This window comes from Hemiscyllium ocellatum, chromosome 3 (assembly GCF_020745735.1).
Source record: "Hemiscyllium ocellatum isolate sHemOce1 chromosome 3, sHemOce1.pat.X.cur, whole genome shotgun sequence".
In the NCBI taxonomy this organism is placed as follows: Eukaryota; Metazoa; Chordata; class Chondrichthyes; order Orectolobiformes; family Hemiscylliidae; genus Hemiscyllium; species Hemiscyllium ocellatum.
The window spans coordinates 113,315,123-113,342,244 of record NC_083403.1 but is presented as its reverse complement, the minus strand read 5'-3'; the positions used below and the strand labels follow the sequence as shown (position 1 = coordinate 113,342,244).

Sequence of the window (27,122 nt, the reverse complement as noted above, 5' to 3'; positions counted from 1 at the left end):
AGTGTGGTAATTTATTTCTAGACACCCACAATGGATCCTATTCCCAATGACTAATTCTAAGCTAACTTGGACTCCCAATTTCCTGAATCAGGGTAGGGCTGTATGGAAAGCATGCTTCAGGGCTCAAGCGCTGTCGTCAAAGTTTAAAAATAAAGATTGAGACATGAAGCAGCCATCTGCTTTCACAGCCTCCACGACCAATTAATGGCATATTGTGTCGCTTACCCATCCCTGTGATGTCACAATTGAAAAAAAAAGCACTCCCAATTATCGAAAAAACATTGAAATTGTTTCAACTAATCCCTTATGAAAACAAACATTTTAATTTAATAACCAATGAAACTGTCTATTATGCAAATAGAAATTTGTCTTTCGTTGGTATTCCTATAGTAGTTCTTTGTAGACAAACCTAATTTTAAAATTATGATTTTTCTTGAATGTTGCTTTGACAACTTGAGCAGTCCCAGTCTGTTTATGCATTTTTTAATGCATAAACATACCTTTGCATGTCCTAAAGGGTGTTTTACCTTAACCCAAGGGATATCTTATCTCTCCAAAAAGAGCAAACATTCGCCAGCCCTTTCCCATCACACCTCCATCACAACCCCTCAACCCAAGACACTCCAGATGATCCATCCATGCAACCTAATGTTACGACTCCCATAACCGTATGCCAATTTAGTGCCCATTCCACTCACCATCCTTTTCCTCCCCACCTACCAAGCTAACTCATTGCTTATCCACAGGTATCTATATTAAGAGAAAAAAAAATCCTATTACTTAAAGTTCTAAATTTTAGGCTATAGTCTGTGGTTTAATACTTCTTGACACTTTTTGACCGGTCTTTACAAGTTGAACAGTTCCAAGGGATATATGCTCCTCTTATGCGGAATATCCTCTGCTGTTAAAAACCTCAGTGGGTACCTGACACCTTCCTGAAAGCACCTCTGACCCTCATTCCCAAAGAACAAGTTATACAGCTCCCCCCCACCACCTTCCCAACAACAACTCCAGAAGTGTCCTGAAACCATATTCATAGGGGTATCTCAGCTCTCCAGATGGATATCTGAGCTATCCAACAGATATGCAATGAGAACAGACATGCATTTTACTTTTTCATCATAATGGAGCTACTGTCTGCCATGATGTAAGTCGAGAAATAGTTGTTTATATTTTTTCAGATGGTCTCCTGGAATTATTACATTTTTCCATGTTTCCTCATTCCTTATAAAAGTAGTCCATGTTTCTCAGCAGTTAATTTATGTAAGATGTTGCTAATGTTGAAATGGTATGGCTGTTGTCTTACCTGCTTTCCGTTCTTTGCTCTCTAATTCAGCTGGTCACTGTGGCTCTCCAGATCCAATTGTAAATGGCCACATCAGTGGAGATGGCTTTAGTTACCGTGACACTGTTGTCTATCAGTGCAATCCAGGTTTCCGTCTCGTTGGCTCCTCAGTGAGAATTTGCCAACAGGACCATAACTGGTCAGGACAACCAGCAGTCTGTGTTCGTAAGTATCATTTCTTTGCTGTGGTGAAAGTTATTTTTGCCTGTTTTTCAAAATCTTTCCCTTTTTGCTCTATCAGAAATGCATTTTTATGCCAAGTGAGTGTTCACAAGACTAGTATTAATCAGAATGCCTGACGTACTGTTAATCAATGCCTGAAAATAGTTCTGTTTTATATCTCTTAGCTGGTTTGACAATCACCTAACTCAAAAGTTTCAGAAATGAATTTAACTTCTGGTAGTCGTATTATGCCAATGTGAGTGAATCATTGACCCATTGAATACAGCCTTTTCAGATTTTACGTTCCATTGCTGAGAATAAAATTAGATGGCTGGATGGATGTACACCACATTGCCAATTCAAATTAAAATCATTGAACTATTGCCCAGAGTTAAAGTTAAAACGGGATGGGGTGAAGTTATCATATTGACACAGATCGAAGATTGATTGTCTAACAAGAAGCAGACCGTCAGCATAAATAGATATTTTTTCAAATATCAGTGCTGGGACTTTTAACTGTTTACAATTTATACAAATTATTTGAATGAAGAGATGGAAAGTGGGTTTGCCACATTTGCTGATGGCACAAGGACAGGTAGATAATTAAGTTGTGAAGACGACTTAAGGAGGCTGCAAAAAAATATAGACAGAGATTGAGTGGACAAAGATGTTGCAAATGGATGATAATGTTGAAAAACATGTTACTGTCCATTTTAGCAGGAAGAATGATTTGGATATTATCTAAGTGGTGAGAGACTGCAAGAGGAATCTGGTTGAGAGTGTGGTGCTGGAAAAGCACAGCAGGTCCGGCAGCATCTGAGGAGCAGGAAAATCGACATTTCGGGCATAAGCCCTTCACCAGGACCACACTGTCGAGTGTCGACAGTCCTCACTTTCTCTCGGGATCTAGTTGCGCTCATGTATGAATCACAAGGTCAGCGATGCAGGAACAGCAAGTAATTAGCAAAGTTAACACAACGGTATTATTTATAGTGGGGGAAATTGAATATAAAACTTGGCAGTTATTCTTCAGTTATGCAGGATATTGCTGGGAATATATTTTGAGTACCATGCATGGTTGGTCACCTTATTTAATAATTAAATTGCATTCAGAGCAGTTCAGAGCAAGTGTACCAGTTTAATATCCAGAGTGATCAGGTTTTCTTATGAGGAAGGGTTGGTCTGGAGAGGATATTTACTGTTATAGCAGAAACAAGAACTATGGCTTACTTTTTACAAGGACAGTGTCGCTCATTTAAAGCAGAGATGAATTGTTTTGTTCTATTGCAGAGGCTCGCTTCCTGACTGTTTGGTGGAAGTGGGTTGTTTTGAATTTTTTTACAATAGAATTGGATAGATTCTTGGTACATAAAGGACTGAAAGATTATCAGGGTGGGAAAATCAGGCATGACCTGATGAAGGGCTTATGCTCAAAACGTCGAATTCTCTATTCCTGAGATGCTGCCTGACCTGCTGTGCTTTGACCAGCAACACATTTGCAGCTGTGATCTCCAGCATCTGCAGACCTCATTTTTTACTACTAATTAAATGGAGAGCAGGCCTCTTCCTCACTCCCATTTAAAGATGAAACTAGTCATGGGAGATAATACAAAAGGAACTGACAGCCCATTTTGTGGTATCTGGATTTCCATTATTCTAAAGACTTGTGTAGTTCAACTCAAACAGTATTTCTGAAACTTCAAAGGCAGGTTTCCATGTTATTAGACTGTCATCATTTGTCCTTGCCGATGCATGTGACTTCTTGAAATCTTACACTCAATAATAAAAGGAAATAAGGATTAATTTTGGGAATGGTTTCATTTTATACATGTAGAGCTTGTAGTTAGACTAAAAAAATTACTTTTGCCCATTATTGTGCTTGCAAGAATTTCTTCAAAAATTGATATACAAATCCAATGAAGGACAGAAGGTACTTTATATCTTTGTCAGCTCTCATACTGAAAGCCTAAAATCTTTCATTCTCAAGCAAAAAGCTATTAAGTTTCTCCAATAGCAGAATAGTTTGATCTATTCCCATCTGTTTAATTCCCTAACAGGGGCAGCATAGTAGCTCAGTGGTCTTCTCAGCACCAGGGACCTGAATTTGATTCCAGCATCAGTCTATGCAGAGTTTGCACATGCTTGCATGTGTCTGTCTGGGTCACCTTCAGGTGACCTGGTTTCCTGCTACAGTCTAAAGATCTGCAGGTTATGCGGATTGGCCATGTAAAGTGCCCAAAGTGTTCAGGGATCTGTAGGTTAGGTGAATTTGTCATGAGAAGTGAAGGAATGCCGGGGAGTTGGGGGGGGGGAGGGGGGAGGGTTCTGGGTGGGATGCTTTTCTGAGAGGAGGTGGGGACTTGATGAGCTAAATGGTTTGCCTCCATACTGTGAGAATTTTATGATGTTAAGAGAATGCAACAAACATCTAAAGCTATTCATTGACACCATTTACAGTGTTCAGGTTTTTGAAGAGTCTTTGTGTAGTGTCAGCTCATTCGATTAAAGGACCAGTTCATGACGTGCATTAGATTGCTTGAAAACCTCGGGCTCGTTCTTGGAAAAAATCTCCAGTCTTCTGTGTCCACTCACTTTTGGCAACATAGAAAATTGTTGTGTGACTCTACGACTCTATTACCAACATGTATCAGAATATCAAAGAAATAATTTTGTTAGAAATTCATAAAAATTATGTTGAATACTTTTAAACTGTTGTAAAAGTGGACTCTCACACCCATATTTTAAATTGGTAATACATAATTTTACATTTCTAAGCATTATACCCTCACATCTGAAGGGAGTTGCAAAACATTCCACGTGCATGGGATTACTTTTAAAGTTGTGTCACTGTTTTAATGTGTTTCAGAGCCAAGTATTCCACCAAGTAGTCCATGTCTCAGTTGCTTGTTTATTGTAAACTCGACAGAAAAGCAGACTTTTTTGTAAAGTGTCTATTCATGATTGTATTGATTGATTTACAAGCTTCTATGTTCACATTGTACACCTCAAACTTAATTATTTCAGCAATCACATGTGGTCACCCCGGCAACCCAGCTCATGGCAAAACTAATGGCAGTCAATTCAATCTGAATGATGTGGTTAACTTTACCTGTAATCCGGGATATTCACTGCATGGTGCGTTAAGAGCACAGTGCCGTTCTACAGGCCAATGGAGCAGCCCATTGCCAAGTTGTCGAGGTAAGAAAAGTGTTTGGATATTTTGCCATCTTTAATTTGGCTACATATTTCAGCGATTTTTGAAATATTGTTGTAATATCCCTTAGTTGGGCAAAAGAGTGTGGCCTAGTTATCCATGACGCTTTACAACTTGCACATTATTACACCATCATATTACCTTTATTAAACTACTAAGCAAGACAACATAGAAACCGAAACAGCAGACAGAGGCCATTTGACACATTATGTGTACACCAGACCTCTGATTAGCATCGCACCTGGACTTAGACCCCTCTGCTGTCCCTATAACTATGCTAATCCACCTAGCCTGTACATCTCTGGATATTACAAAACAATTTACAATGGCCAACCCACCTATCCTGCACATCCCTGGACACCGTGGGGCAATTTAGTACAGCGTATCCAACTAACCTGCACATCCCTGGACACCATGGGGCAATTTAGAACAGCGTATCCACCGAACCTTCACATCCCTGGACACCATGGGGCAATTTAGTACAGCGTATCCACCGAACTTGTACATCCCTGGACACCATGAGGCAATTTAGTAAAGCACATCCACCAAGGGCGGCACAGTGGCATAGTGGTTAGCACTGCTGCTTCACAGCGCCAGAGACCCGTGCTCAATTCCCGCCTCAGGCGACTGTGTGGAGTTTGCACGTTCTCCCCGTGTCTGCGTGGGTTTCCTCCGGTTGCTCCGGTTTCCTCCCACAGTCCAAAGATGTGTGGGTCAGGTGAATTGGCCAAGCTAAATTGCCCGTAGTGTTAGGTAAGAGGTAAATGTAGGGGTATGGGTGGGTTGCGCTTCGGCGGGTCGGTGTGGACTTGTTGGGCCAAAGGGCCTGTTTCCACACTGTAAGTAATCTAATCTAATCTAATCTAATCTTTGGACTTGGGAGGAAACTAGAACACCTGGAGGAAACCCATGCGGGTGTGGGGCATGTGTACAAACTCCACACAGACAGTCACCCAGGGCTGGAATCGAACCTTGTTCCCTGGCACTGTGTGACATCAATGATAATTACTGTGCCAATGTGACACCCTTGTTATAATGACACTGGTTGTCAAACAATCCTAAAAGCTGTGGTCTATTTCAAGTGGTCAATTAAACCTTCGATCTCTAAGCAGACCAAACCACTTTACTCACTAAAACAACAAATCCTTTTTCAATCAAGTCCCTTCATTCCTCCTCCTTGCTGTGACTGTCCTCCAAAAAAATGATAATGCCTATTTTGGGGCCATTTGATTGGATTTTAACGAAATCACTGTCCTATATGCAGGATAAAGCAATCCCAAAGAAACTCTTGAACAAACATTAACATTTTTCTCGAGTGCTATTTCTCACACCCTTGTTAATCTTCAGTGCTGGAGAACAGCATTTCTAAGATGCCCCACTCTCTTTCAAACAGATTTAAATCACTTCCTGAGTCTTGTCTAACTTTCACATCTGTTTTTCTATTTCCAAACCCACAGTGCATTGTTTGATCAGGGTATCATTTCTCCTGGTCTTATGGTCTTCTGTATCAGTGGTGCATTCCACCACCATGAGACAAACTTAGCAATGAGAATTATTCTACAACTAGTGAACCATCATTAATATTAAAGGAAGTGAAGAACAGCTACATGATCTAAAGTGATTTATACAAAATAAATAATGCATTGACTTACATTTGAGAGTCAACTGTTGAATTTTAAAGAAAAATTATTTGATTTGTACATGGATTTTAAGAGAAACTTGAACACTTTGACATTTGAAATTGCTTCCCCATTTATAGTTTAAGCTTTGACTTCCAACAGAACTATACAACATCTCAAGTGATTAAATTGCATTTCTTCTCATTGCTAGACACTTTTATAGTTGCATTTGAAAAAATGTGATGAGCCATGTGCTTTAGAAAATGCCTATGTATTTTTGTGCAATGCATTCTTTAATACCAAGTAGATTAGGGAATGCAGCAGAATGCCATCATTTACATGTTTCTCCTTCACAACTTTGCTCATCAGCTCAATATTAACTGTGTACTGTTTTACTGACTGCAAGTCTATCTTTGCTTATTCTCGAGTAAAATTAAGCAATACTTATGCATAAGACTGTGTTTTCTATTTGCGAAAATCATCAATTATAGTGTATTCCAGGAACACATCCCCTGGAATGGTAGAATGTTACTGTATTCTGCAAGATAATTGGTTTCTTCACTAAAACATTATTAAGTTCAAATAAATGCCCCTGTGACCCGATGTTGCCATAAGGATGAACAGCTAAGAAGCAAAAAATACATGGAAAATTAGTTGCAGCCAATATTTCTGTTTGGAAGCTCAGAATACATTGAAAGTTCTTTTGAGAGAAAGAAGCAACATTCTCTCTAAACACAACAATTTCAATTTGGAAATGTCCTTCAGGTGAAGCAGGTATTTTAAGAACTGAACAGAGACTGAGTTCTTGTACGTTCTATACCATTGGAAAGGACGGAGATGTGAAGATGGGAAGGGCAAGGATTTGTGGATTGGTCAAAACCCTTTGTTGTTATTTCATTGTTGTCAGAACCCAACAAAGCCGTGGAAAGGGGTTGGAGAAGGGAGTGTTAGGGAAAACTCCCATCGAGAGGGAATTCATGATCGCAATCTATGAACACAAGCAAATATAAAATTCAGCGGATTATGAAGTATAGAATATAAACTACGACAGTATAAAGTCCACAGGAGTATTGAAATGTTGAAGGTATTTTTCCTTTCTGGGGATTTAGTGGCATGCCTCCCAGGGGTTTGAATTTATCACCCAAAATCAGACAGGCTGAGGTTGGGTCAGGGGTTGAAATTTAAGAAAATCTCAAACCCGATCCCAACCCTTCTCCAACCCGCCAGCTTCCGGGTTTAACAGAAGGGGTAACAGAGAACGAACAGCCAACCAACCCACAGGAAGTGGCTTGGCATCTACATATCTTAATGACGCTGGCAGCCTCTGATTTAACCTGTTTTACAGGTTTAACTGTGGCCGGCCAGGTGTCTCCAGCAGCTGAAGGGAGGCGAGGACAGCTTCAGGGAGAAGGTAAGTGATTTTCCAGCACTCCTTGTGGGTCAGGAGGATCAGGAGTGCTTTCCTCTGACTCCCCGAGTTCCTTTCCACTAAACACACCCCCATGCAAATGTCCAAACTTATGTCGAGACACTCCCCACTCCCCTTCGTTGGTGACTGGTCAAACTGCAGCCTGCCCTAAAGAGGTCCCTGCCCAACTGAAAGGCAAAACCATCAAGTAGACTAACATTCAGATAGTAATCACATCATGTCCAGTAAACATATCCTGTGGAGATAGATCTGCAACATGGCAGGAACTCTGGTCTTTTAGATTTCTTGTCCAATACTTCATCCCACCTCTGACTCTTGTAAACTCACCTTCTTAAAGTCTAGGCTGTAATTTCTGACATCTTAAGGGGAATTATAACAGTTCCCATTTGCACAATAGGAACCTCATGAATGAAAACTATTTAGGGTCTCATGACTTCCATGAGAAACAAATGACATTCATTCCTGAATGGAGTGTCTGCCATACCCATGCAAGAAGTAAAGCAGTCAATTAGCTGCTGGCGATAAATTAAAATGCAGATCAGAAATGAATATTTAAGACTGATAGCAATAGATTATTATTAGATAAGGGACAAGGAGCAAACGTTAATAAAGTAACTCATTTAAAGTCTGGTTGAAGATTTGTAGCTCGGGTGTCCGTTGTTGTGGTTCTGTTCGCCGAGCTGGAAGTTTTTGCTGCAAACGTTTCGTTCCCTGGCTAGGGAACATCATCAGTGCTATTGGAGCCTCCTGTGAAGCGCTGCTTTGATGTTTCTTCCGGTATTTATTGTGGTACCGGAAGAATAATAATTATAAATACCGGAAGAAACATCAAAGCAGCGCTTCACAGGAGGCTCCAATAGCACTGATGATGTTCCCTAGCCAGGGAACGAAACGTTTGCAGCAAAAACTTCCAGCTCGGCGAACAGAATCACAACAAAAGTAACTCATCTTCAGATCAGAAATGGTCAAATTGATTGATAGAGCAAGCTTGTAGTTGTCAATGCTTTGTTGTTGTTTGTACATTCTGAATATTGACTCATTATGAATGGCTATCGGGAGAAGCTGTAACAATGTGCGCACTCCTAATAAATGCAGTCGCTAAATACCAAACTCTGGTCTGGGTTTAATGCAACAACCCCCATGGAGGCCTAGTTCATTCAATGGAGAGAGAGCTCTCTGTTAGTTTCCAGAGCAGCGGGAAAACCTCCTCCTGATGGTGACTGAACACAGAAATGGTTGACAAGGGATTCTGAGCAACCAGTAAAGAAATGCCAATTTGGCTCATCATGAGCCAACTTACACCCATTATCTCTGAGCCCACCACAATTTAGTGGTGAATCAGGGATTAAATAGGCGCCATACAGCTTTCCCATGCCCTGGGAAGGTCTCACAGTGAAACTTGCTCACTAATCCCCAGGAAATGCTTCATTGTTCAGAACTTTGTGCCCAGTGGAAGTGCCTGATTTCGGGCATGGGAGTGGTTCAGGTGGCTGTGGAAAACAAAACCTTGATCTTGCCTCTGACCCTCACTTCCCCAGTTCAACTGTGACTAACATCACTCTTCCAATAGTTCTCCTACCCCATGCCAAACATGCACATCAGTAGATTCCAGGGCTTCTGCTTTTGCATGTGGTTCCAGTCACCTGGCTGGAGTTTCCTGGTACCAGGGTCACAAGCCTGGAGAAGGGTTTGAAAAATTAGGAGGAAAGCCACATCAGAATGGCTCTATGAAATCATCCTGTTGCAGATAAGGTTTTCCAGGCATGAGCAGGCAATACAACCCACTTTCTGCTCCGCAGCAGCCCATAAGTCCACAAATTGAAGGGATTTTTAAGCCTCGCTGATATCTTGCCATGAACAGAGTGTCCTTGCACTGCATGCCATCCCACCCCCACCCTACCGTATCACCAACTGAAGGAGAAGGGGGAGTGGCTCAGTGGTTAGCACTGCTGCCTCACATCAACAGGGTTCGATAAGAAGTGCATTGTTACAGGAATAAGGTAGGGTGCTGGGCCTGGGTAGGATGCTGTTCAGAGGATTGGTGTGGACTCAATGGGCTGAATGGCCTGCTTCCACACTGTAGGGATTCTATGAAATGAGAAAAGTGACTTTCCATTGGCAGGCCAGAGATCCATTGGAACTGGAAGCTTCACGTCTAATGATGGGCCATGGTGGGATTTTCCCAGATGCTGACACCTTATGTTATTTGCCACTGTTACTAATATATGGTAACAGGTAAAGGTTGTTTGAGGCAAATCATTGCCTCTTTTGTCTTTGCTTTATCTTGTGCTTATCTCCTGATTGATGTTAAAGGATATAGGGTATCTACAGGAGAGGTACCGTCCTTCGCGTTTACGGCACGTTAGTAATAAGTACAAGTGCATCTGGACTGGCCTAATTACCAGGCCCTTAGAGAGTTGGTACAAGTACACCTCATCCCTTTGAACTCAAGAATAGAACTCATTGTCTCCTCACATGGTGTGCATGTGACAACAATAGAATAGATGGAGCAAAAGTAAGATGAAAATTAGCCCCTTCGTAACCATTACTTTCTTCAAAAGGCCACAGCAGGCAATCTTTCACCTGGATCCCATACAGCTCCTCAACATGGATTTCCCCTTCACTCGCAGGGATGCACAGGTTCCAACCCTTTTAATTTTTGCTGTGCCTTTATGCCTCGAGGGTGGCTCCCTGGTAAGGTTGTAGACTTTGATTTGTCTCAGCAGTACAAAATTCTTGAGCTCAATTTGCTGAGTGTGTCCTCTGGCCCTCAGATATCAGAAGTTTGCTCACTATCCTTAACAGAGTGCAAGCAATGGAGGCTGCCTTCCAGAAGACTGTGTTGCCTGGGTCATTTCTTGGAAGCATGGAGTCAGGATACCCATGTGGTCCCTGCATTGATGTCTTGAAGCTGAAGAGAATGTTCAGTTCACTGTTGTGCCTCCAACAAACAAATCCCGACACAATTTGTTTTCCTTCCACCAGTTGCTTTCCCTCAGTTCAAGCTACAACCCTTTTAACTAACACTGAGGAGGCATTCATTCCCTGATCTGGTTACCTTTCTTCTCTCACACACCTTCCTATGGGAATTCTTCATGTCTCTGATCATGTAGCACTTCAAGCGATCGAACATTATGAGCAAGAATTCTTTTCCCCATGCAAAATGCCCTCAGTCGTGAGTGTATGCATTTCAGAATCTCAGAACAGCAGGAGTTAGGGCTGTGATTGAAGAGTAGAACTAAATGTGTTTTGTGCAAAAGCAAGGAACTTCATTCCCTGATAGAATTTCACTAATCATTCTGTATGTTTTCAAGGTTTACATGTATATCAAAAGAGAAATCCAGTGCGAAAATGTAGTTTATAATGTTAATGTTAACTGAGTTGAACGACAGTGATCACTTATACTTACGTAAGAGATTTACAGTGGAAGCTGTATTGCTAAAGAGTCAGTTGAACTCTATATTGTAGTTCAGAGATTGATCATTTCACTCAAGTTCTAGCAAGTGTATAATTCTTCAGTTCATCATACCTGTGTATTTTATTTTGATATATTTCCTTCTTTTCCTGCTGAGGGCAATGACTAACCTGGGCTATGGTTCCGAAATTGCCTACTGCCTTCCTGTTAATTATGAATTTGTAGCTTTTGGGTCTGGATAGTGAAAGCCAGCAAGTTGTTTAATTGTAATGTGCAGGTAGAGTCAAGAGAATCCCTGTTCTTCTTTTAATCAAAGCTCACATTGTGCGCTTTTAGTAAATCATTGTACACACAATTTGGATCTATCTATTCAGTTGTACTGGAAAGTGCTGGCTGATTTTTCTCTCCTTGCCCTGCGATAACATGTAATTCCTTGCATCGTACAGACTAAGAAAAGACTGTTGATCAGGGATTAAACGAAGGTCCTTTGTGAAATGCACAGTTTAGCCCTACACCACCAGACACTGAGTGGCAAAAAGTGTGAACTATACCTGTACTGTTAATTTAACACTTTAAATTTAAATACATATCTATACAGATTAGATTCCCTACAGTGTGGAAACAGGCCCTTGGTCCAACAAGTCCACACCGACTCTCCGAAGAGTAACCCACCCAGTCCCATTTCCCTCTGAATAATGCACCTAACACTATGGGTAATTTAGCATGGCCAATTCACCTGGCCTGCACATCTTTGGACTGTGGGAGGAAACCAGAGGAAACCCACACAGACATGGGGAGAATGTGCAAACTCCACGCAGACAGTCACCCAAGGCCAGAATTGAACCTGGGACCCTGGTGCAGTGAGGCAGCAGTGCTAACCACTGAGCCACCGTGCACCCTATATCAAGGAACAAGCACAGAAAATGCTGGAGAAACTCTGCAAGTCTGGCAGCATCTGTGCAGAGCAAAACCAGATTAATGTTCCAAGTCTAGTGTGGCTCTTCTTTAGAATTTAATCATGGACATATTCTACTTGTGTTACTTGGTTTGTATAATAGCCCACAACCACTATGTCTTCCATTAATGCTTAACTTATCTGACTTATTTTTATGTCACCAGGTTATAGTCCAACATGTCTATTTGGATGTACTAGCTTTCATCTGCTACTTGATGATGGAGCTGTGTTCTGAAAGCTAGTGCTTCCAAATAAACCTGTTGGACTATAATCTGGTGTTGTGAGATTTTTAATCTTGTCCACCCCAGTCCAACACTGGCATGTTATTTCTACCTGCCCAAATTTTACCTGACATGCAGATAAATATTTTCTTTGCCAACATGTTCTAAAGTTCACTTGCTCAGTTTATTAGTCACTAGCTTCTGCTGTGAGTCACAGCATCAATCTATTGTTTGACTCATCCTCTGATCGACCACTGGGCTTTCAGTCCATAGAACTCTGTACAAATTGAAAAATCTATTCAGGATTTGCACTTTAGGCTTTTGTAGCACATAGTCCAACCCCTATGGGAAACCTGCAGTTTCCCTGAATTGGTCAATAAATGGCTAGAGAGGATAGTGTTCAATAAAGGATGGCAATACACTCTCAAAGCTGATAAGCCAATAGGAGCCACTCTGGCTTGAAAGCAAACAACAAGTTGCTATCGCAGGTTGTCGTAGGGAGGTGAGATGTCAACCCAATATGGAAAGCACCTTCTCTCCAACTTTGAGATTTCAAATAAGAAACCAGTCTCGCAGAACCTCACAATCCCCTGCACAACATATCTTGCAACAGCAGCTCAATGCAAGCAGCAGGTAAGGACCACTCAGCCTGCTCCTGACCCCAGTCCATGACCAACAGACCTGAACTGCTGAAAGTTGACTTTAAATGCCCACACACAAGGTGAGTTTGCTACCATAAGATGAAAGCAAAATGCCAAGGATGCTCAAGATCTGAATTCAAAGCAGAAATATTCAGCAGTTCTGTGGAGAGAGAGAGAGAGAGAGAGAGAGACAGATTTATTATTTTGCATTGAATATGACTCCTTTGAGGGAAGTCATAACTAATGTGAATTGATTAGTTATTGTTTGCAGGTGGTCAGGCCTTGCTCTGTCCCCATCCTGCCTCTGAGAATATGTCTCGGAGTGGGATGGCATGTTGGCTGGCAGTGTGGATTTCCTCATCTGCTCACCTCCATTCTCACCCCAATGCTGGGCATAACGGCTCCCTCAAATTTCCTCGGAAGCTCAGAATTTTCAGCGCAGTTCTGATTTAAGCACACAAATTTACTGTCAAGCAGAAGCATCTGTTATTTACATTGCACAGGAAGAAAGTTTCAAACAACAGCAGTAACCACATGAGCATTGTCTTGACATCTCACTCAGGGGCAAGAGAATGGCAGCCATTGAAGCCTGCAAAGGAATTGCAATGCATTGCATCTTATGCTGGCTCTTTGCTGCAGTAAACAGTGCTACCATATTCACTATTGTCTGGCTAATTCAAAACCTTTACTGCTGTCAGTGGCAGGCATGCAGTCAGCAGGGGTTCATGCTGAAGTAAGTATCAGGGGGACCTAGAAGTCAATCAGAGTTCATTATGTAAATATGCAAGAAAGCTTTAGACTAGCGGAATATTAAAATATTGGTTTAAACTGCTTTATCCTGTTGCACTCATAGCATCAATTCAAAGCTGATTAAAATGAAAAATGATGGGATGACTGTTGACTGTAGTGACTCTATGAAATCACTATTCCAAATTGAATTGCTCCTGAAAAGACAGTTTGCCAGTGTAATCATATTAGCATACCATTTATTCCGCATTCTTTTGAGAGCAAGAGGATAAATTGGACATTGTACAGTGTATGAAATAGAATTTGTTTCACAGCCCAACACACTTTCAAAATGGTGAATTAGGTGGGTATTGATTAAAGCCTCATGGACGTGAGCATTCCATGGCTGTGATACAAACATTGAAATGCATTACCTATTTGGCAGGTGTTCTGATTATCTTTTTATGCGTCGATAAGTCAGGAGGCCATGCATGTGATGTTGAAATATCACTGGTAATGTTTTTATCAACTGGATAAATGAATTCAGCAAACATCCCATATGAATTCTGCTTTGGCAGTCCTAAATCTTAACTTGAGGTGAAATATGGTGATGGTTAAAAAAAATCATACAACATCAGGTTATAGTCCAACAGGTTTAGTTGGAAGCAATAACTCTCGGAGCGCTGCCCCTTTATCAGATATAACCACCTAATGAAGGAGCAGCGCTCCGAAAGCTAGTGCTTCCAACTAAACCTGTTGGACTATAATCAGGTGTTGTGTGACTGTGACTTTGTACACCCCAGTCCAACACCAGCATCTCCAAGTTATGGTGATGGTGGCAGTGGAAGGGGTGACAATACTCTGACAATTCCGTTTACTCGTGAGAGCAAATGAAATGTATTGTTTTTCTTTATTTATGCTTTTATTGTAATTAAGTTGACACAGAGATTTTTGCACACATGGCGATTTGTTGGGGGACAAAATTACAGAAATGTCATTCTATGTTTTGCAACATTAGGGAGAATCAGTAGCCAGCCCTGTCTTGTCAGAGATTGCTGTCAAAGTACTGTACATATAAAAGTCAAAGTTTTGAGATCAGATTTTTTAGTTAATAGTCATGGGTCATGGTTTTGAGAGGTTCACACATGGGCTTCATTTGAGAAATCCTAAAAAGATTGCAACAATGAAATAAAAACTGACAATACGGAATTTATATTAATGATCTAACATATATTTATTTTAAAGTATCACAAACTATATAAATTAATCTCTGTAAATATCTGATGTTTGTTCATTTATACTAATTTTCATTAGTATTTATATATTTTTAACAAAATCAAATCATTCATTTTTTTGGGCTGTTTTCACTGAAAAAACAAAGGTAACTGTCACATGAGGTATGTGAAAAACTACACTCTTTTCAGGTTCAAGGTTATGGGTTAGACTTGAACATGAGAATAGGTTTTACACAAGAATGGACAGCAATGAAGTTGCTATAAAGGCAGATTTGTACAAGAGCAATATGTGTAAATTCACAAGCTTGGCAGGTGTGAGAAGTAAACGTTGGCTAGATTTCAAGGATGAAACAAAATGGATCAATCATATTCACTGGACCACAAAGAAATTGAATCGTGTGAACTCGGGCTTTCTGGGATTAGCAGAATAAATTACCCAGATGCACACACCAACTGCAGGAGTTCACCAGGGAAATGGACTCTCATGTCTTCTCTGGATCGCATAGGAAAGGAATATTTGTGAGCTTAGCACTTCTGAGATGGAAAAAGAGGCAGATGCTGAGGATTTACTGGGCCTTAACAGAAACTAATATCTTAGATAGACAATCCTCACTAAATCACAGTCAAAATACATGCTTCAAATGCAAGGTCATGAATGAACCTTGAGGGAAATTATCTATGAGAATCACTTTGATCTGCAGGAATAATTAATACAAACCGATGAGAAACTAAAGCTAAAAATAACTGAGCATTCCTGTCATCCAGCTGCAAATATTAAATGTGCAGAAAGAAAAATAGTACTTAGACTTGCTGAAATACTTAAAATCATTGTTTCAGTGTTACATGCAATTACCGAAGTACAATTACCCAGTGCACAATAGCTACCATTGTTAATAAAGGAAAATAAACTGAATAAATGTCATATGAAATTAAGTACCTATAAAAGACCATTGCCTACATTTCACACTTACCCAAGATTAACTTAGATGGCAAACTTTTGATTGCGTTGAGTTGACAGTCTATCCTAATGTACACTGCCAACTCCAAAACAAAGGAAAAATATTTTGTTCAATGCTCAGTAGTCAAATTCATCATGACATTTACATAGGATCATTCAATAAAGAACAAACAAATGAAATGTACTCTTAGTCTCATTGTGACATCTGTTTGAAATACCTGAGAACAAGATCAAAATATTCTTTGTGAGTAATGGAACAGGCAGGTGCTAGCAATGAGGAGTTGCATCACATGAGAGGTGAGATTTAAAGTTTTACACATAGGCACTGGTAGTGATGCCCTTGGATCCTTTATGTTAACTTAACAGCAAAAAGGACTCTCATCCAAATGTCTCATCTGAAAAGAAGGTGCCTCTGACAATTCAACATTCCTGCTCTACTGCAGTGTCAGTCTCAATTATGTGCTCAGGTTTCTAAAGTGAAGTTTGAATCCAGAGCCTGAGGTAGTTGTGTGACCAACTGAGCTATGGATGGTGTAGATAAATTCCAAATGGCATAGATTTATTCAATGGGAAACGAGATAATTTTAACAAGGAAATAAATTGTTATGCTGAAAGTTGCCTAAATGTCTTCAAGGACTGGTTAGGTTAGGTGGTCTGTTTATATGCATTCTGTGTAATTCTGCATAAATCAATTAACCTACCCCTGCTGCTTTTAATTTGATTTTTTTTTGATGAACATTGATGGTGATTGGAAATGCTGTTTTGACTCATTGTCATTGTGCAATGAATAAAGCAAATGAAGTTAAAAATATAAATATATAATTCACGTGTCAAGCTCACCAGTTAAAATAAATGAAGAAGTTAAGGGTAACACTGAAGTTAAAGCAGAAAAAAGGGATTTGTTAAATTTCAACTCAGGCTTCACAACAAATTTATTTCTATTACTTATAAAGTTCATCGCAAATTTTTCAAGCTCCCATTTAGACAACTTGTTTATGCAGCTGTTTTTTTTTTCATTTAATTCTGGATTTGAAATGCAAAGAGTCATTAACTCGAGAATGGCGAACCTCAAGTCGACAGCATAGAGCAGAAAGCAATCTGTTTTGCTGGGTATAGTTTACATTAGGTAGGCCAGCTCCCCCATTCCAGTAGATATACTCAGGGAAGAGAATGCTCCCCACCTCCATAAAACCAGTTTGTGTCTCTGTGTGTGTATCAGAACTAGTAGGCTGTTTTAACATTGACATGTCCTGATACTTTACAGTTTAATGAGATTTCATATATTCTGTTGAATTGCAGTGATGAACTGTACAGACCCTGGCTTTGTGGAAAATGCCATTCGCCTAGGGGAAGACAATTACCCGCAAAACTTCAAGTTTGGCAGCAGTGTGGTGTACCAGTGTAAATGGAGTTTCTACCTCCTTGGCTCAGCTGTGCTTACCTGTCAAGTAAATGGTCTGTGGGATCGATCTCTACCAAACTGTTTACGTAAGTAGCACTTGGTCCTGTGAAGTGTACTCCATCCTCTTTTAAACTGTTAAGATGAGAAGCACATTTGGTTTTGAATTGTTTTATTTCAGGTAATAAAGGGACTGAAATTTCAATATGGAGAGTGCCAGTTGGTTAATCTCTCAATACTCTGCACCACTCCACTATGACTGGTGCATTCAAGCAAATTGTGCTGACGTGCGCTTTGACAGGAGGTCTTAAGTGTTGAAAAATTTTTACTTAAGAGTCAGAGATTACTCTGATTTCTGTGTGGGGTGCAAGTTTTATTCACAGTGCTTTAGAATATCTACTCCATGCCTCTGGCTCATATTTCCAGCTATTTCTACAATTTTGTTTATTTTTCTCTTCGTCCATACCCTAACTTAATGAGTTAAACACAGAAATGATAGATAATTCTGATAATCAAACACAGAGCAAGTGAACAGCACATTTACTATAACTAACAAGGCAAGATTCAGCATTTCACTTGCCAGAAAAAAATTGAGAATCTCTAGTCATTGCTGTTGCATCTTCGGAACTCCCCTCTCTCAAACCACCTAATCACTCCATTTTGCTATTTACCTGTAATCTGCTGTTCAATCCTCCATCACACTGTTACTTCCCCTCCCCAGGTCACCAGCAATTAAGCATAATGCCAGGGGTCCTTGGGCCTCACCATTGAAGTGAAGGTACCAATAAAAGGATCAAAAGGAGAACCATTTTCACTTTCAAAAGAAAGAGTGACAAGGTGATGGAGGCCAAAAATCCCATAGTTTAGATTAGGCCCTTCAGCCCAACCAGTCCACACCGACCCTCTGAAGAGTAACACCTGACCTACACATCTTTGGACTGTGGGAGGTAACTGGAGCACCCAGAGGAAACCCATGCAGACACGGGGAGAATGTTCAAACTCCACACAGACAGTTGCTCGAGGCTGAAACCGAACCTGGGACCAGAGTTCTGTGAGGCAGCAGTGCTAACCACTGAGCCACCATGGTCTAGAATGCAGAGAATTGCACACTTGACTGAAGCATCTTTCTATTTCAGTTTTTTAATCCCATATGGGACAACCACCATATTTGCAGTTTTTGGTAAGTAAATAAAAATTAAACCTGGCCTGCATTATATTTCTATATTTATGGATAATTGCATTTTCAATTTTTTTGGAGGGGCTGGTGCGACCAGTGAAATTGCTCCAATTCTTTTGGCTTGTTTTAACTTCTGTGAAAACTGGTGTAAGCAAGATCACTACCTTCATGGATTTTCTCCTCACAGTCATCTGAAGTATTGTCACAGAGATCAGATGTTAGCAATATAATAAATTTAGTTGCAGTTTGTTTCTTGTTGTTTAATACAATAAGAAGCTGATGCTCAAATATTGCAAAACATATTCGACCATGCCTCTGTTATAATCATTATTGTTGTTTTAAGCATCTCATACAATTTAACAGTGTAGTGTGATTTTTCAGTCTGATTAGCCTTTGCGTTTAATGGCTATGCCCGGAGAGACCCAACTTCAAATTATACAGTTCAAAGAGAGAATTTGCCAAACTTATGAGCAGCGATATTTAACATGCATCATCTTGAATTTGAAGTGTTCCATTCTGTACTCAGTGTCTTCATTGGCCTTTGCACCTGCCCATTCAGTACAGGTCGTTCTGCTGTAACAGGCGTTTCATTAATGCGATTTCACTGTGATGCAATTGATGACTTGGGTACATTGTTTCTAAAGCACAAACTTTTAAAATGTGTGCTTGTTGTAACACATTTACACTGCCACCAATTTAAGTGCTGTTCTAAAGCATGGGATTTTCTATGGCATGGAGTTACACAAGAACGTAACCATTGCATTATAGAAGAACTATCTATAACTGCACTTTCTTTTTCCTGTTTGGTCTTAATATGACAGTGTAAGGAAATGGAGGTAGACCACTTTGGACTAAGATGAGGAGGAATGTCTTAATCAAGAGAGTGGTAGGCCCGTGGGAATCTCTGCCACAGAAAGCAAATGAGGCTGAAATATTGAATGTTTTTAAGAAGAAGTTAGAGATCATCTTTCAGATTAACAAGATCAAAGAATGCAGGGAGAAAGCGGGTTCGGGGTACTGAGTTACATGATCAGCCGTCATCATACTGAAAGAGCCTGCTCCCGGGCTGCACCAAACACAAAATGGCCTACTATTGCTCTTATTTTCAATGATTACATTTTTTTATGTCTCGCATTCAGACAAGTTGGGATAGAGAGAAACATAGAGATGTATAGCATGGAAATAGACCCTTCGGTCCAATCCGTCCATGCCGACCAGATATCCCAACCCAATCTAGTCCCACCTGCCAGTACTCAGCCCATATCCCTCCAAACCCTTCCTATTCATATACCCATCCAAATGCCTCTTAAATGTTGCAATTGTACCAGCCTCCACCACATCCTCTGGCAGCTCATTCTATACACATACCACCCTCTGCGTGAAAAGGTTGCCCCTTAGGTCTCTTTTATATCTTTCCCCTCTCACCCTAAACCTATGCCCTTGTGTTATGGACTTCTCGATCCCAGGGAAAAGACTTTGTCTATTTATCATATCCATGCCTCTCATAATTTTGTAAACTTCTATAAGGTCACCCCTCAGCCTCCGATGCTCCAGAGAAAACAGCCCCAGCCTGTTCAGCCTCTCCATGTAGCTCAGGTCCTCCAACCCTTGCAACATCCTTGTAAATCTTTTTTGAACCCTTTCAAGTTTCACAACATCTTTCCGATAGGAAGGAGACCAGAATTGCACGCAATATTCCAACAATGGCCTAACCAAGTCCTGTACAGCTGCAACATTACCTCCCAAATCCTGTACTCAGTACTCTGACCAATAAAGGAAAGCATACCAAATGCCTTCTTCACTATCCTATCTACCTGCGACTCCACTTTCAAGGAGTTATGAACCTGCACTCCAAGGTCTCTTTGTTTAGCAACACTCCCTCGGACCTTACCATTAAGTGTATAAGTCCTGCTAACATTTGCTTTCCAAAATGCAGCACCTCGCATTTATCTGAATTAAACTCCATCTGCCACTTCTCAGACCATTAGCCCATCTGGTCCAGATCCTGTTGAAATCTGAGGTAACCCGCTTCACTGTCCACTACACCTCCAATTTTGGTGTCATCTGCAAACTTACTAACAGTACCTCTTATGCTCGCATCCAAATCATTTATGTAAATGACAAAAAGTAGAGGGCCGAGCACCGATCCTTGTGGCACTCCACTGTTCACAGGCCTGCAGTCTGAAAAACAACCTTCCACCACTCCCCTCTGTCTTCTACCTTTGAGCCAGTTCTGTATCCAAATGGCTAGTACTCCCTGTATTCCATGAGATCTAACCTTGCTAATCAGTTTCCCATGGAATACCTGTCGAATGCCTTACTGAAGTCCATATAGTTCACATCTACTGCTTTGCCTTTATCAATCTTCTTTTTTATCTCTTCAAAAAACTCAATCAAGTTTGTGAGACATGATTTCCCATGCACAAAGCCATGTTGACTATCCCTAATCAGTCCTTGCGTTCCAAATACATGTACATCCTGTCCCTCAGGATTCCCTCCAACAACTTGCCCACCACTGAGGTCAGGCTCACCTGTCTATAGTTCCCTGGCTTGTCTTTACCGCCCTTCTTAAACAGTGGCAACACGTTTGCCAACTGTTTGCCAGTCTTCCGGCACCTCACCTGTGACTATCGATGATACAAATATCTCAGCAAGAGGCCCAGCAATCACTCCTCTAGCTTCCTACAGAATTCTCAGGTACACCTGATCAGGTCCTGGGGATTTATCCACCTTTAACCGTTTCAAGATATCCAGCAGTTCCTCCTCTGTAGTCTGGACATTTTGCAAGATGTCACCATCTATTTCCCTACAGTCTATATCTTCCACATCCTTTTCCACAGTAAATACTGATGCAAAATATTCATTTAGTATCTCCCCCATTTTCTGTGGCTCCACACAAAGGCCGCCTTGCTAATCTTTGAGGGGCCCTATTCTCTCCCTCGTTACCCTTTTGTCCTTAATATATTTGCTAAAACCCTTTGGATTCTCCTTAATTCTATTTGCCAAAGCTATCTCATGTCCTCGTTTTGCCCTCCTGACTACCCTCTTAAGTATCCTCCTACTTTCTTTATACTCTTCTAAGGATTCACTCGATCCATCCTGTCTATACCTGACATATGCTTCCTTCTTTTTCTTAACCAAACCCTCAATTTCTTTAGTCATCGAGCAGTCCCTATACCTACCAGCCTTCCCTTTCACCCTGACAGGAATATACTTTCTCTGGATTCTTATTGTCTCATTTCTGAAGGCTTCCTATTTTCCAGCCATCTCTTTACCTGCGAACATCTGCCTCCAATCAGCTTTTGAAAGTTCTTGCCTAATACCGTCAAAATTGGCCTTTCTCCAATTTAGATCTTCAATTTTTAGATCTAGTCTATCCTTTTCCATCACTATTTTAAAACGAATAGAATTATGGTCGCTGGCCCCAAAGTGCTCCCCCACTGACACCTCAGTCACCTGTCCTGCCTTATTTCCCAAGAGTAGGTCAAGTTTTGCACCTTCTCTAATAGGTACATCCACATACTGAATCAGAAAATTGTCGTGTACACACTTAAGAAATTCCTCTCCATCCAAACCTTTAACACTATGGCAGTCTCTGTTGATGTTTGGAAAGTTAAAATCCCCTACCATAACTACCCTATTATTCTTACAGATAGCTGAGATCTCCTTACAAGTTTGTTTCTCAATTTCCCTCTGACTATTGGGGGGGTCAATAATACAATTCCAATCAGGTGATCATCCCTTTCTTATTTCTCAGTTGCACCCAAATAACTTCCCTGGATGTATTTCTGGGAATATCCTCCCTCCGCACAGCTGTAATGATATCCCTTATCAAAAATGCCTCTCCCCCTCCTCTCTTCCCTCCCTTTCTATCCTTCCTGTAACATTTCTATCCTGGAACATTAAACTTCCAGTCCTGCCCATCTCTGAGCCATATTTCTGTAATTGCTATGGTATCCCAGTCCCATGTTACTAACCATGCACTGAGTTCATCTGCCTTCCCTATTAGGCCCTTTGCATTGAAATAAATGCAGTTTAATTGATTAGTCCTACCTTGTCCCTGCCTGCCATGACTGTTTGACTCACTTCTGTTCTCAGCTGTACCTGTCTCACATCAATCTCTTTCCTCACTATCTCCCTTGGTCCCAGCCCCCACCTTACTAGTTTGAATCGTCCCAAGCAGTTCTAGCAAATTTGCCTGCCAGTATATTAGTCCCCTTCCCATTTAGGTGCAATTCGTCCTTCTTGTACAGGTCACTTCTACCCCAAAGAGATCCAAAAATGTGAAACCTTCTCCCATACACCAGCTCCTCAGCCATGTATTCATCTGCTCTATCCTGCTATTCCTGCCCTCACTAGCTCATAGCACTGGGAGTAATCCAGATATTACTACCCTTGAGGACCTTCTTTTTAAACTTCTACCTAACTCACTGTAATCTCCCTTCAGAGTCTCAGCCTTTTCCCTTCCAATGTCGTTGGTTCCAATGTGGACAATGACCTCCTGCTGGCCCCTCTCCCCTGTGGGAACATTTTGCACCCTCTCTGAGACATCCTTGATCCTGGCACCAGGGAAACAACACACCATTCTGCTTTTTTTCTGCTGGCCACAGAAACGTCTGTCTGTACCTCTGACTACAGAATCCTAACACAATTGATCTCTTGGAAGCCTACGTACCCCTCATTGCATTAGAGCCAGGCTCAATACCAGAAACTTGGGATTGTAAATATTATAACATGAATACCTCTGTGTTAAAGTAGTGTAAAATTAACCATGGCTCTTGATTGTACCTTGTGATTTCTGCCAAAAGGTTCCCCTGAGTTGATATTGAGCTTATTTGTAATGCCTAGCAACACTTTCAGGAGGAGAGTTTATTGCCTCCTTGTGACTGGTGGAAATAGAGTATTGGAGTCTGTTGTATGTCCTGCCAAGGTACTGGTGCTATCTTCTTTCCTGGACTAGGTCTAAGAACCTACTTCGTTTAGAGGGACAAAGACAAACAAGCCTCGTGTCTGAAACACAACAACGCATGATCTCAATTAGGTGCAAATTATATTAGTAGGTTAGATATTGTTACTAAGTGATTAAGTCTTCACCCTACAAGATCTTAAGCTGTTCTGCCTCTTCCACATGTGACATCATTGGACTAGGTGAAGCTTAATGCAGTCTCTGATATCTCCACAGTTAACATTCATACATTCATCTATATAGGCACGTTTATTAGTGCCCCATTTCTATCAAAGTCTTTAACCTTCCAAATTGAGATTTCATAATTCTTCAAGAATATGTTCACTTCTGAAAAGGAAGATTGCTAGGTCTTTGGCTTATACGCGATTGCCTTTGTTTCTTGATTCTGCACGATCTGTAAAGTCTGACCAGACGAATTTTATCCTTTGGACGGTTCTGCATTGAGGTTGTTGGTCCTGGTAAACCAAAAAATAAGGTTGACCTTATCCAGAGGACTTTTAATCTCCCAAATTTCTTTTGGAATGGAATTCTTCCCTCCTGGAACAGAGAGTTGCCTCTTCCAATTATCTTGGGGAGCTTTCATCACACAAATCTCTTCAATGAAAAACAGCTGCTCTGTTGAAAGATATCTTGGATTTCTGACCAGCTAGTTATATGTTGACTGCTTCCTGAAATTGTGGACATTGGGTATCCCACCACATTGTTGACTTCCATGGAGCTACATGCAGCTCATCTTCAGTTTCTGTAAGCAAGCCTTTATTTTCAGTCTCTGATACATCTGCATTGAAATAAAGAGGATCAACTAGTAAATGACAGGGAAGATCTTCACTTGCCCTCTGTAGTTGTCTTACCAGTGAACCCCACGTGCTCACTTTGGTTGATCTCTGTTGACCTCGATGGTTCAATGTTTAATTCTTATATATTTTGGTTTAGCTAGTTACAAGAGAGACAGTGGTTTGGAACTGACCCAATCTTAAACTGATTTGATCTATTCCATCTACCAACAGTGTTCAAACAGACCCCATCTCCCATAATGTTAAGCGTAAAGTTCCACCTGTCTACATCTTCATCTTCGTTAAGAGTAGAGAAAGAGAAAATGTCACTGATTTAATATAAAGATTTCTTATGTTAAAAAATTTAAATAAAGAGATTGTCTTGATACACAGATTTCTTTTTTATAACACTTAAAGAAAGAGACTGTCACCCAAACCCGATCCCAGCAGGTTGATCCATTTTACACCCGAGCCAGCAGAGACCAGGAGGGATGTGTTTCCTGAGATAAGGTAAAACAAAATATCCTAATATACTTCCATTACAAATACACAGGGTATAATTGGAACTCTGCGTGGTTGTCCATGGAACTGTGCATCTTGAAGAATGGAGATCATGATTGATTATTCATTATTTGCCTTCCTGCCCTCCTTACTTCAGTGATTTTGAAATCAACAATCATCGTGAAAGTATAATCACCAATTTGTTGATTCCAGCCAGGCACTTAATAACACTTGAATTATAATATTTATAACAGCCTTCCTCAATTATAAACAATGACTAAGACCTCATCATTTAAGGAACTCAACTGTTCAAATACTGTTTTATAGCAGTCAACTTATTCTGAGGTGCAGTAGTAGTATGGAAGCAAAGCTTTCTTGAGCTATTGCTGAATCCTGTAAAAGCTGCTGTATTGATTAATGGAATGTGGTGATGTCTTAAAACAACTAAATGTGTATCCTTCCCTGAAAGAAGCAGTATCCTGTAATATGAGATCCACGAGGTCCCTGTACTGTAAAAGTCTTGTTTCAAATAACATACATCGGTATTGCTGTTTATGGTTATTAGTAAACCATCACCTTCTCTAAAGTGTTTTGAAACAGAAAATATGATGTAAATCAATGATGAGATTCAATTTCTTTGAACATGCTGCAGTGTATATAACTGCAGTGTATGCAATCCAATGGCTTTGATTGCAAGTTTATCATCATCACTTCAAGCTCTGATACACTGCAAAGCATTCAAAGCAATTTGGAATCCTATCATTGTTTTAAAATATCCTACATTTAATTAATATGAGTTCCTTTAAATAATTTAATTGTACACTGCAACTTACAGCTGAACACAATGCCAAGACTTTGAGGCATTTAAAAATATATTCACCAATCATTGGTAATGGACAATGCAAAGACATTTTAACAGATGAAAAATTAATAAACGATTGTGCTGATATATTTTGAAGTCATGGAAAATAACTACTTTTACACTGAAAACTACAGTAGAGCTGCTGACTGAGAAAATTTCAGTGTTCAAAGTTCATTCTGAGGGACAATACTGTGAGTTGCTGAGATATTTGACTTCTTTAAAATTCTGCATTCCAAATTAATTTATTAAGCAGGGTAATTTATATATTTCCTTGCAATTTCTCTTTTTTTGAGTCTCATTTAGAGCTGGTTTTGTCAATTGTACTGAAATGATGGTTATCTCTGAATTAAGCCAGGGTTCACATTCTTGTTTCGGGTTCATTTTCACATTTTGTAGTTAATCAAGCAGCTAATTGAGATCAATACCATGCATTATCCTCCTTTCTCTTATAATCTACAAGCTTTGAAAGACTGGTCTTTAGCATTTCATTTTCTTCTATTTGATTTGCCTGTTCTCTCCCATCCTTTGCAACCTTGATGTGTCCTGCAAATGTGACTTTGCATATAACTGTTGTGCATTATTTTGACTTTCTGTCTGTAATTTAGCTATTTACTAATGCACTTGACTTCAGGAGATTATGCTGTTTAGATTTCTTAGTTCACTGATTCCACAGTATTCTCTCTCCCTTGAATTATGTGTTCAAAATAGGCAAACTTAAGCCAAGAAAATATGTTTTTTCAGCTCCAGGTATTTCTCTTTTCTTGCTGACAACTTTGACTTCTTTTATGAGAGGCTAGTCAAGAAAATGCTTTCTTTCTATATTCGTGGATTTAACAGTAATCTAGTCTGTTCATGAATTTAAATTTGCAGAGCTTGTATCCTGACCAGTTTCTGAGCTTTCTTTTTTGGAATTCGATGAAGTAACAGAGTTCATTTGCCATAATTAAGCATTGGACTGAATGAGCAGTTTCCTTGCAAGATGTTTTGACCCTCTGGTTGACGTAAGGAATGGAATGCACAACCTTTCCATGCCTCAGTTTTGAATTCTCTATCTGTTGCAAATTGTAACCTGTCAAATTCTTCCACTTTGTTTTTGGTTTAGACTCAAACATTAATCTTATCAACTCCTGTATACTGTAAGGTTTTGCAGTAACTAGTAATTACTTGTGATGCAGTCAAGTGGGAATATTCAAAATTCATTCACTATCTCCTATTGTAGCAATGAATAATGCAGAATAGCACAACTTATTTGATGTACAGAGGACAGTCAGTGTTTGTCACTTCTTTTTAAGAGGTGGTTATTCAAAATTCATTATTTCCTTTTTGGGCTTTTGTATAGATGTAAACAGTCTGTTCGTTAAAGGTCATAGATTAATTATTTATGATTTGGAGGAGCCGCTGTTGGACTGGGGTGGACCAAGTTAAAAATCACACAACAGCAGGTTGTAGTCCAACAGTTTTGCAGATGCACCTCAATTATCCGAATATCAATTATCTGAATTTTGGAATATCCAAAGAAGATCT

At 40.2% G+C, this 27,122-nt stretch overlaps 1 protein-coding gene across 1 annotated transcript in view; it reads left to right on the top strand.

The window, feature by feature from the left end:
• The window catches only part of LOC132835936 (CUB and sushi domain-containing protein 1-like), a 2,426,762-nt gene that overhangs the window by 2,286,146 nt on the left and 113,494 nt on the right, over positions 1-27,122 (top strand). The window contains exons 54-56 of the mRNA XM_060855058.1: positions 1,337-1,510; positions 4,532-4,705; positions 17,220-17,408. Of these exons, the coding sequence (XP_060711041.1) occupies positions 1,337-1,510; positions 4,532-4,705; positions 17,220-17,408 (537 nt within the window). The remainder of the gene's footprint in view (positions 1-1,336; positions 1,511-4,531; positions 4,706-17,219; positions 17,409-27,122) is intronic.